Below are 11,398 nucleotides of genomic sequence, written 5' to 3'. Positions count from 1 at the left end.
AACACGTATAATCATGAAAAGAAAAAAAAGAACACAAATTTTAAATAAAACTGAAAATTTTAAGTCATTTTAATATATAGCCTAGGAATGAAGTCAGAAAATACTAACTCTTAACTTGCTCCTACGACTTCTTTTCATTTGATAAGGCATGTCAACGAGATCTCATGAAAGTATTGATGAATTGAATTTATTCAAATACACACTCACTCGTTTTGTAATCCGGTGAGACACTCCATGATGTGTTTCCTAAGAAGATTGACAATTTTATGGGACTACACTGGATACATTGGTGTCATCTCACAAATGTCAAACCTTACCAAACATGGTGCGATATACACGTACCTGAAATGTAGCCTTGTCAATATTGTTTCGCTCGTGTGATGTCTTCGGGCCGATGTAAGGGCAGTGATTATTCACAACAGTAAGAAAAAAAGAGGCAATAACAAATAGCCAAGCAAGTGAAAAAGGAAGTAGGAAAGTTCACTTGGATAATATACAAACTCAATCATGTACTTGACAAATGATTCAAGAAGAGAATACACGTGAGAGGAACTGCAAACTCTGCAATCAGAAAATCTCATAAAGCTCTGCCGATGGCCTAATATTTCTCAAACAAAAGAAAATTGAGGTATATTGCGTCTGTAGAAAAGTTTCCAGGAAGCTACCGTATGAATCGTTGAATATGTTTTCTACTATGTATACAACAGAGAGTTACACATTACCAAGAAAATAGAAAAAAAGAAAACCCCGCTACACATATATAGGGAGAAAAAGCACTCGCCTGCACGACTCTATTCAAAACTCCCCATCTACTAGCTGTTAGAAGCACTGGACACTATGTTATTACCTTCTGTTTCCACTGGAGCTGCTACAGGACTGCCACTTGCTGATGCGGGTATTTTATCCGGAGTAGATCCACCGACTTGTTTGACCGAATCAACATCAGCCAAAGAAGTTGTGGAACCTAGGTTAGGGGTACTTGTACCAGAGACACGATCATCAAGTTGCTTAGGCCTATTTAGGGCATGGCAATGAGGGCAATAGTAGGTTATGTATGGGAAGTCCTCTTTCCTGGCTAACCCTGCAAATGATAGTAATGTCATTGCTTATTCACCATTCTTTATGTGAATCTGCTCCACTGATTGGGTTTTTATTATCATTGAATTCTTTAGTTCTTACCATTGTGCATATGGCAATTGCCACAGATGAGTGCATATGACTGGGTTGGATCCTCTCCCACAAGCAATGCTGCAATTCGTGCAATCCATCCTCCATCTTGTGTGCTGGAACCTGTTGGATTGTAATGCTCAACAACTGTTTGCTGATGCTGCATCATATCAGAACCTTCAAGCTGTGCCTGTTGAAGCATTTCTGCACCAGGATGATCTATTACAGCACTCTCTGGACTACTAGACCTTGCCTGCTTCCTATTTCTCAGCCCATTAGATTGCACAACTTCAACATCGTTGCTCTTCCCGGTAGGGACATTATGCTTAGTGTCATCTCCCACATACACTTTCAAGCCAGTATCTGTACCAAGCTTGGATGCAAGGACAGTGGCTGCAGCTGCCTTAGCTGCTGGGTCGGGGTCATATCTCTGCACAAAAGATTCAACAATGATGCTTGGAATTTGTTAAAAAAAGGTTTTTTTTGGAAATTCACGACGATAGAGGCAAGGACAAAACAGTGAGAAATGTAATACTAAATAAGTCTCTCCGAGTGCAATTTCATGGTTCTTTTTTTCCTTCTTATTTCTTAACACAAGAAAGATTCTTTGATCACAGTACTCATGGTTAATAACATGTGAAACTTGTATAAGCCCAAAACCTTAAATATGGGCTATCACCTGAATGAGCTGTTGCGTTATATAGTAATTTGTCTTCTCTTTGAGTTCCTCAATCTTGGCTTGCCTTTCAGCTCGTAGTTTTTCTAGAGTTTTCTGGTCCTTACGTTCACCTGCACGAACACATAAAGGATAAGGTATAAGTGAGTCAAGAAACACTATTCTTCTAAGGCCTTCATGACCAAGGACAACCTCTCAAATTCAGTGAAAGCCACGAGGCTGAATAGACAAATAGGAAGATCTTTTTAAAAGCCAAAAGGAAACTTCCCTGGAATGAAGTAAGATATAAATTTTTGCACAATATTTTCAAAAACATCTCAGCAAACGCTGGATGCTTTGTGCACCAGGCTGCCCTTTTCCCACTTGTGGGATTGGGTAAGTTGTATTTTTCAATAACATCATGCAAGGTGACCTTAAAATACAGGTCATGGACAATTTCATGTTGTTTGAGAGCCTAACATTAATCAGAAAGAAAAATCAAATATACTCTCAACCATTTGAATACGTGCAAATCAAAAAGCACAAGAGATCAAAAGAGCATTAGATAATCTATGAGCTCTGATATGCCATTATAGCTTCATCACATAATCAGGTTTTCATCTGAGTTTTACATAAGTTTTTCTTTGGGTTGGAAGTAACTTTAAAAAGCAGAGTTTCCTCTGCTTCTACAGCCACTAACTTTCTGCTACAGTCCATTACCAATCAATTCAGTATCTTCATGGTTCCTTTTCATCGTCATAATTTCCCACACAACAATGTCTGCTTCAACTATAGTAGTCCATACCCCCCCCCCCAACACCACACCCCACACCCCCAAAAAAAATGTCCAAAAGAAATTTCTGTAGGCTAGAAAGAAGGGTTAGCACACAACTGCAATATCCAATACCACACAAGCTTAAGCAAAAAGGGAAATGACAGCATGCATTCTACAAGGATCACAGCGAATGAATTCATGAAACCTATATTGCATGGAGCCACGGACACAGGTGCAAGTATTCAATATGGCTATGGTTGTAGAGGTTGGATTCGTCATCTCTTAAATTTTCTGATTTGGAGATATCAATAAGCTGTGGAGAGAAAGAATATGGATGAAAGAAGGTGTGCTGCAAATGAATGTAAAATACATATACCTACTTAGAATTAGTTAAATATTTTTTGCTGGTTAACAATGTGGCTAGTATCAATCTATTTAATTACTTCAAGTGTTCTCAATATAAACTTGTCTCTTTTAAGTTGTGTTAAGTGGTCAAGGTTAGTCCAATTTATTGAATTTTTCTTTGCTTTGTTTCTAACTAAAGATAAACCTTGTTTCTTGCAAAAATAAATTGATTTGTGGCCCAAATAAGAAAATACACTGGCTCTAAAGTTGATTCAATCAGTGTATTTTCTTGGTTCGCACTAACCTTAGACCACTTTATACTTCTTAAAAAAAATCAGCCATTAAGTCAAACCCGACGGCAGCTCTGAAAAATGTACTCTAGCTTCTGCCTTGTTGTTTTCAATTTTCATCCCCTTTTCCTTTCTTTTCCTTCTTGTCTATTGTTTGCTTGGTTCTCCTTCCCTCTCACCTTTATTTTTTTGGAAAAATACACACAGCTTTCCTAAGATAATCCCTGATGTCCAAAAAGACACTTGACTTTGTGGGGAGCTATGGCCCCTGGAACAACTTCGAACTGGTATATTACCCTATTTTTGGGTCAATCCCAGTATTAAGAACGCAAGTGCTTTTCATGCAAATCCTTGCTTTCCACATGCCAACTTCATAACCTTCTATTTCCATTTTTCCTCTTATTTATGTCTATTAGTTTATATTTTTTCCCTCTCTTACTTCTGCTGTCAGCAACCTCTCTCTTTCTTCCGCTGTTAGCTGCCTCTCTCTGTGACTCGTTATTCACCTTATGCCCTTCTATCTGTCTTCTTCTCCCTTTTTTCAGTTCTATCTTTCTTTCCAACATTTTCTTCCTCCAACCGTCTACCACCCTAACCACCACTTCACCACTGAAATACCCATCAGTAGCATGTGTAGAAAACAGAAACAATCATTTAAAAAATTGGTTTAGCGAAATAAACAAACTTGGGAGTAGAACCAACAAAATCTTTGATACTTAACCTAGAAAAGAAAAAATAATCTCAAAGCTCAGTTGTACAGAGAGTCACAAGCAATAAGAAGGACGAAAAACTTGAACAAAATTGGATGAACAACACTTCTACAACTTGTTTTACTAGAAAACTTCCAAGCCAGCAAATACAATAATTAACGTGAACTCCATCGAAAAATAACCTGACATACTAGAATGAAATCTGACGATTAACCAGCAATTTCTTTCCTCCATTCCATGGAGGTCACCAGTCAGTTCCTCTCCTCCGTTCCCAAACTAAAAATGGTTGCTTCATTGGTTTAGTTTTGATCATAAATAGGGTTTGAAATACCCTTTGGGGTGGCCCAGTGGTTTGGACTTGGGACTTCCATGTTGGAGGTCTCAAGTTCGAAACCCCTTGCCAGCGAAAGAAAGGGGTTTGCCATCTGGGTCGAGCTCGTCGCATCGGACTTGCCTAATGTTGGTACACTCTCCTATGTGGTTTGCTAGCTATTGCATAGGAGCGGGGGTTTAAAATTGTGCTAACCCAAAGGGTAACGGAAGGTTAGCATTAATAGGGAAGGTGGTGGTACTGGTGGAGAAGGTAGTAGAATGGGAAAGGAAGAAAAAGAAGATAAAGAATGAAAGAAAGAAAATGTAAGAAAAGGAAAATATAAAAGGAAATTCTTAGTAATCTTTTCTTTCTTATGGGAGGAAACACATCTAGAAGAACTCTGTCCGGGAGTCTTTAACTTGAAAGGACTTGGCCAGTTTGCAGTTTAATACATGACTTTCCTCCCTTTTCATCAAGTGATAGTCTTGCTTTATTTGAGCAATCTGAACTTTTGCAGGTATAATGGAATTACCTGTTAGATGTTGGAAGATGTGACTACCACTCTTAAAGATATCCTGGTTCATCACTACAAACTGATGTCTGCTGACTTCCTAGTCCCATTTTAGTAATTGGAAAAGAAGCAATCAGCTCTTATTATGCTAGCATTATCTTGTTTCTCCAATTTGATTACTATTTTTATTACTTTGCTTATTTTTACTATTCTGTTGTCAGTATTTTTCTTTCTTCCCCAGAACCCTACTTGTGGGACCATCCTGGGTATGTTGTTGTAGTACTTTTCTTTCTTCAATCATCCACCATAGTTTATTTAGTCTTGCATCTTCTTCAAACGAGCCGAAGGTCTATTGGAAACAACCTCTAACCCCACAAAAGTAGGAGTAAGGTTTACATACAACCCACCCTCCCCAAACCCCACTTGTTGGACCACACTGGTATGTTGTTGTTGTTGTAAATGAAAAAGATATACTGACTTGGACTTACTTTTTTGTTCTCACACGCTACTTATGTTACATACACCCCACCCTCCACCAAATTATGTTACTTAATCAAGGCATTGACATGTTAGCAACAGGGAATTAATCATCCATGCTTAATTTGTTACTTGAGCGACACTGGCTCTATCATGTATACCACATTTATTTAACCAAGTTAAAACACCCTCAGAAAAGCTGGTCATCTCTCAGGCAATTATCATTTTGCCATAAAAATCGAAGTCCTATTTCACATTCAGCATCAAAAGGCAGAGACAGTAAGGAAAAGGGGTAAATGAGTATGTAAGACATGCCTATGAAATGAGTAGTATGTGAACTTTGGTTAGCTAATAACCATTAATTACTTACACATCCTTGTAAAACTTCCAATCGCTGAATATGTAATGAAGGATAAGCCAGGCAACAGAAACATTGGTAAAACTCGCAATGCCCTCATTTTCCAGTTCAGGTCAAGGGATCGTGTTGTCATGATAGCATAACCCACTGCAATAACCTGAAAATCGAAATAGCCGCAATACGACACCCATAAGACAAAAAAACATATAATGTACATGTGATAATATAACATGCAACTCAAGCAGTCAGATACCCCTATAACATAAAGGATACACACTGATTACCAATTAGCTACATAATAACCTGCATAAGTAACATCTGCTACAAGTGCAGGCTTAATATAATTTGAACCACCAGGATGCCCAAAAAAATGAAGTCTGTAGATAGTATTCGCAACAGTTCCATTTATGAAATTACAACTTCATATGTATATTTTTTTAATTTTCCATGAAATTATCTGGTCTTCTCAATATTGATATGAAGTTAACATCTCAAATTGGTTAAAATATGAGTTTATTAGTTCCTAAAGCAATTGTCATGGTTCACAATTGAAATGAAATAAATGATATAGTCAGTGTTACGTTGTTGTCAATTCACCATTGAAATTCAAAGAGGAAGTAGCCTAACAAAGTAAAAAGATTTATTTATATCATGTCAGATTCATCTAATGATATTCAAAAGGAATTATCCCATTCATCTAAAAAGATGTTTGTTATACTCGTTTCAATTTATACAGAAACCTAGATCTATAGTTCTTTACCATCCCTCCAACCCCTCCTTCCCCCGAAGTAAAAAATGACCCTTCCCCGCTTTTTTCTCCTTTGACTGAAATCTCCCTCAAGGTTGGAGGAGAAGGGTGCTTTCAACTAGATCTTGCTTATCTTCACGGTGTGCTTTAACTACATAATAGAAATTTTTCGCTCAAAAAAGCATAGTAAAATCCAGTAACCATTTACAGCTTTCAGCTACACATCAAACAGTTAAAAGAAGTTGAAACACACTCAAATGGACTGGATTGGCATATTTCTCATGTTTTATCAGATTTAGTTACTGTATAATCGTGTTGTACATGATAATCAATTAGCTAATCAGATAACTAAATTGTTTTTCACCTATGCTCAATATAATTAGGAAAAAATTAAATAGATTCTGGAAAGACCATCAACTATATTTTCGCATTTAGAAGTTAGAATGTATTCTATTTCTTCATGACTGCAATTAAGTATCAGCAACATCATAAGGGAGAGGAAGAAAAATTAAAGAGATTAATAACATACTATAGTAGGAATAAACATTTTTTCTATTTGAGAAGGTAAGTAATAAGGCAGAAGGAGTAGACAAAAGAAGTGTGACCATGTTCTGGCAATAATACTAGAAGAAAAATGTAGTAGTTTTTAACACACACAAACTGCCACTTAGAATTGTCAAGGCTCCACTCAATCACTTCACTATTTGGTGAAGTATATTCAAAAATCAAAACAAACTTAATATGTCAAAAGCCAGATGACCATGAACATACAGAGACAAAATAACCAATTCAAAAGCTTAGAAAAGATAAATCTGTTTAAGGAAAAAAGACTCGTGTCCATTTTTCTACATCACAACATACACTAGAAAACAGTACATTACCTCAAAAATCACAGAAAGTACAATGAGATGCCTTGTCATCCTTCTCCAATTTTGGGATCGCTTATTGATTCTGGCAATAACAGCAGCCTCCTCCTTGGAAATATGCTGCAATCTCTTCTCAAAATCATCCTTTTTGGACCTAAATAAACTATTCCATATCATTGAAAAAAATCCCTTCTTTTTCTTCTTTTTTGTCTTTTCTTCATTATCAGTAGATGATGCCACAGGTTCAGTCTCAGCAACATCAACATGTTCTTTTGTAGGCTCAGCAGCCATTTCCTACAAGTCAAAGAGCATCTATATTCAAATGATTTAAGGAGAAAGGTAACAAATGAGAGAAAAAAGCAATAGCCCTGTAGAAGCATCAAAGTTAATGATACAAATACAATGCCCATTTAACAGCCATACTATTCACGTTAAACACCATCAGTAAAATTCAGATTATGTATTTATCTTAAATATACACTTTCTACTTGACTTTACAGATACAAGAATGCATTTTTAAGCATCATCCCATAACACCTTTGCTCTCTCTTCCTTCATTAGAGACTTTTTCTGCTGCCATAAAATGACTTATTATTTGGTACTCCCTTTATTCCATATTAACTGAACTTGTAAGGCAATGGACACATATTCAAACACATATTTATATCATAATTTCCACTATTGCCTTTTATGAAATCATAAGTAGGGTAATTTATCTCCTAGAAAATATAAAACTGCAATAAATGAAAGGGCAAATTCAAACATACATCTTGAACTTTGAACAATTCAATTATTTTGAATATGAAAAAAACTCAGAAATTTAGTTAATATGGAGTAGAGAGAGTACAACATTGAATACAGTAATATACCTCAAAATTATGCTTCTTCTTACAGCTCAAGACTCGATATAATGCCTAAATTTCCAAAACAACACTATCACAAACCCAATTCAACAACTTCAGAATCAATAAGGAGACTTATCACTTTAGCTCCAGCAATACTATGTAACTACTCCAAAAATCAACTAGCTGCTCCGTATTTCAAAATCATCAAACAAATTTGATGAACAATAAATGAATCAGGAAAACAAAATACATAATCAATAACTCAAGTCATTAGATATATCATTTCAAAGCGAAAATCAACAGAAATTATCAGTGGAACGATCAATAACCAAATTCAACGTATGAGTTTATACCTGGATTAAAGCCGATCGATTGCTGAATGCTCGGAAGCAGATCGATTGGCGAAACAAATATCGGAATTCAAAAACAGAGGTGAAACAGTAGATCGGAAGGCCCTGAGAAGAAGGTAAGAATAAATAGTTGGGATTGAAATGAATGAATGATGGCCATAATGGCTTTGCTTAGCTGGTCACTTTTCCCTATTTTTTAAAACGTGAAGACCGTGTACGTCTACAACGCGGTGTGTGTGTGTTAGGGACCTAGGGTTCATGATTATGGAAATTAGCACATTTCATACCCATTTTCCGGACCAAAACATATAATACCACGTAGATACGTCTCTGAATTATCGTAAATAATACGTAAATATCTTGTGTTGTATTTTTTGAATATTGATATTTCTCTCGTCAATAAACTAGAATATATATACTTGTTATACGTGGGATACACTAAGGACCCGTTTGGTAGGAAGTATTAATCAAAATAATCCATGGATTAAAATATAGTCCAACAAAAACATTGTTTGGTTACTTTATTTTACCTAATCCATGGATTACTAATACCTCATACAAGGTCTTATTTTATCCCTAGGAAAGGAAGGGATAGCTAATCCAAGGATTAGCAATCCTTGGATAAGACCCCTAATGACTAAATAATCCCCAAATCTTTTTTCCTATTTTTTTTTGTAATTCATGTTCTTTTTTTATTTATATGAGAATATTTATAATTGTTCGTTTAATTCTCCAAATTTATTCCATGTAATTTGATGATTTCACAAACTAATATTTTTTTCTCCATGTTTGAGTTGTTATATTGGGTTGATTTTTTGTTTTTAAATGTAGTTCGTCAATTGACCACGTGAACTATTTTCTTTTATTTTAAAATAAGCTAAGCGTATTTGAACAATTTAAGTAGCCTTAAATTCATGTTAAGTTCAAGGTATATTTGACCAACAAAAAATTAAAAATATACCATGTGACATATCACACCTCAAAATTAATAATTTTTTTTTTTAATATTTAACTTGACTAGTTAAATGAAACATAATCTCACAATAACTAAAGGGTATAATAGGAAATAAACTTTTTCTAAAGTTTTAAACCAAACATAAGACTAGGTAGGAAATAATGAACCAAACACTTGCTAAAAAAAATCCCTGCATTACTAAATCCTGCATTACTAATCCATGCATTACTAATCCATGCATTAGTAATCCCTGCATTATGCATCTTTGTACCAAACGACCCCTAAGGGTGTTCATTCGATTTTTCGGTGCGGTTTGGATTTATTGGTTTTAAAGAAGTATAACCCAATTCGAACCAAATACCCAACTCTCGTAAATGGTAAACAAATATCCTCCGTTGCATTTTACGGATATTGGTGTCCTTCTCGTCAAAAAATTACTCCCTCCGTCCACTATTGTTTGTCATAACATTTATTTTTAGAGTCAAATTATAAGAATTTTGACTAATATTTTAAGATGTATTTTTTCATCATATCGATATGCAAAAAATTGCAATTTATAGTACTTTTAATATACTAGTTTTTGAATATCTAAATTTTTTTGTTTAAAATATCGAACTAATGTAATTTATTTAACTTTGAGAATTAGTCAAATTGACTTAGCGCAACATGTCAAATAAAAGTGGACGGAGGAAGTAGAAAATATATATTTTTTATACGTGGGATACGGATTGTTCCAGGTCCGTCCACTTTTTTTTAAAAAAAAATATTTTTTATTATTTTTTAAAGCAAATTATAATTAATAATATTATCATAAATATCGACAAGACAATATTACATGGTGTTAGTGTTATTATTTGTTAAATAAATCTACAAATAGAATTATCTTTATAACATTTATTGAGTTTAATTTCAAATAAAAAAATAAATAATTAAATAGAAATATTAATCTAATTGTTTATCTATTATCACAATAAAATACAAAATCTATGACAATTTTTCATAGGACTATGTAGTGATTCCCTATAAATTTTAGGGAATGTTTATTTTATGTAGTACATGTTTTATAAACATAATTTGCATTTTTATTTTATAATATTTCAAACTTTAAATACATTTTGAGTTTGGACTCTTGTTATTTTCAATACTCTATTTTATTTTTATTTTTTAATTAATTTTTATTTGGCCTACAGGTCGGGCCTATCCATATTTATCAAGCCTCACAAATCAGTAGACTTATTTAGGCCGGGCTAAAAATTTTTTTTCTTAAATGGACTCCAAAAATCTTAACCCAGCCCTATCAAATCACGGGTTAAATTATTCCAACCCATATTGACGGTTCTACACGTGACGCGTTTATGAGGTTCTAATGTATTGAAGATAGGTCACTGAAACAAAAAGGTATCTAAATATTATATTTATAACATCAAATAAATGTTAATACTCCAAATAAACTAGAGTCCTCTAAAAAGTATGGAGGTCTCACCAGAGCAAAATGAAATTTAGATTATAGTAATGCAATTCCTTTCAATTTTGAGTCGGCATCATAAAACAATGCAACAATAAATGACGTCAATACATTGAAATGTACGATATATAAAATAGTTAAATGAAACAAACGACTATTAAGTGAAAACACTATGCTGAATGAATAATTTTAAAGGTAGACTAATGCAAAGTCAATTGAATATATAGTAAAGCACGTGTATTTCAATGTAGAACTTACCAACAAAAAATATGCACCAATAAAAAAAAATTATTTTCTTAGTAATTTTCTCTAACTAATAATCATCATCTTAGCCTCATAATAACAGAACGACTTGCTCATGTTGCAGAGCCATCATACACCTTATGACGATATAGAACAAACTTAACTAACTAGTGGGTTCAATCAATGAACCCTTATTGGAGGATTTCTGAGGAGTTGCTTGTGTCAACAACGCGTTTCTATCATACGTTGGTGACATAGTTAGATTTGAATTCATTATATAATTTAATGCTCTATGTCATTTTCGAAACATGCATTGTTGCTCAAT

The 11,398-nt window shown here is 34.3% G+C and overlaps 1 protein-coding gene across 4 annotated transcripts; it reads right to left on the bottom strand.

The window, feature by feature from the left end:
• Nucleotides 1-471: 471 nt before the first annotated feature.
• LOC107018300 (uncharacterized protein At2g24330-like) lies at nt 472-8,642 on the bottom strand. 4 transcript variants are annotated; one of them, XM_027916509.1, is made up of 7 exons: nt 8,414-8,642; nt 8,085-8,243; nt 7,231-7,509; nt 5,614-5,758; nt 1,847-1,956; nt 1,180-1,597; nt 472-1,081 (listed from the first exon to the last, which is right to left on the bottom strand). In XM_027916509.1, exons 3-7 carry the CDS (start codon nt 7,504-7,506, stop codon nt 813-815), a joined length of 1,218 nt encoding a protein of 405 aa, XP_027772310.1. In that variant the 5' UTR covers nt 7,507-7,509; nt 8,085-8,243; nt 8,414-8,642; the 3' UTR covers nt 472-812. The 4 variants fall into 4 exon arrangements, with proteins under 4 accessions (XP_027772310.1, XP_015074240.1, XP_015074242.1 ...); XM_015218754.2 differs by having other exon boundaries at nt 8,085-8,129; XM_015218756.2 differs by lacking the exon at nt 8,085-8,243 and having other exon boundaries at nt 7,231-7,527.
• Nucleotides 8,643-11,398: the final 2,756 nt, after the last annotated feature.

Source organism: Solanum pennellii, chromosome 4 (assembly GCF_001406875.1).
Source record: "Solanum pennellii chromosome 4, SPENNV200".
NCBI lineage: Eukaryota > Viridiplantae > Streptophyta > Magnoliopsida > Solanales > Solanaceae > Solanum > Solanum pennellii.
This window is presented reverse-complemented; position numbering and strand designations above follow the sequence as displayed.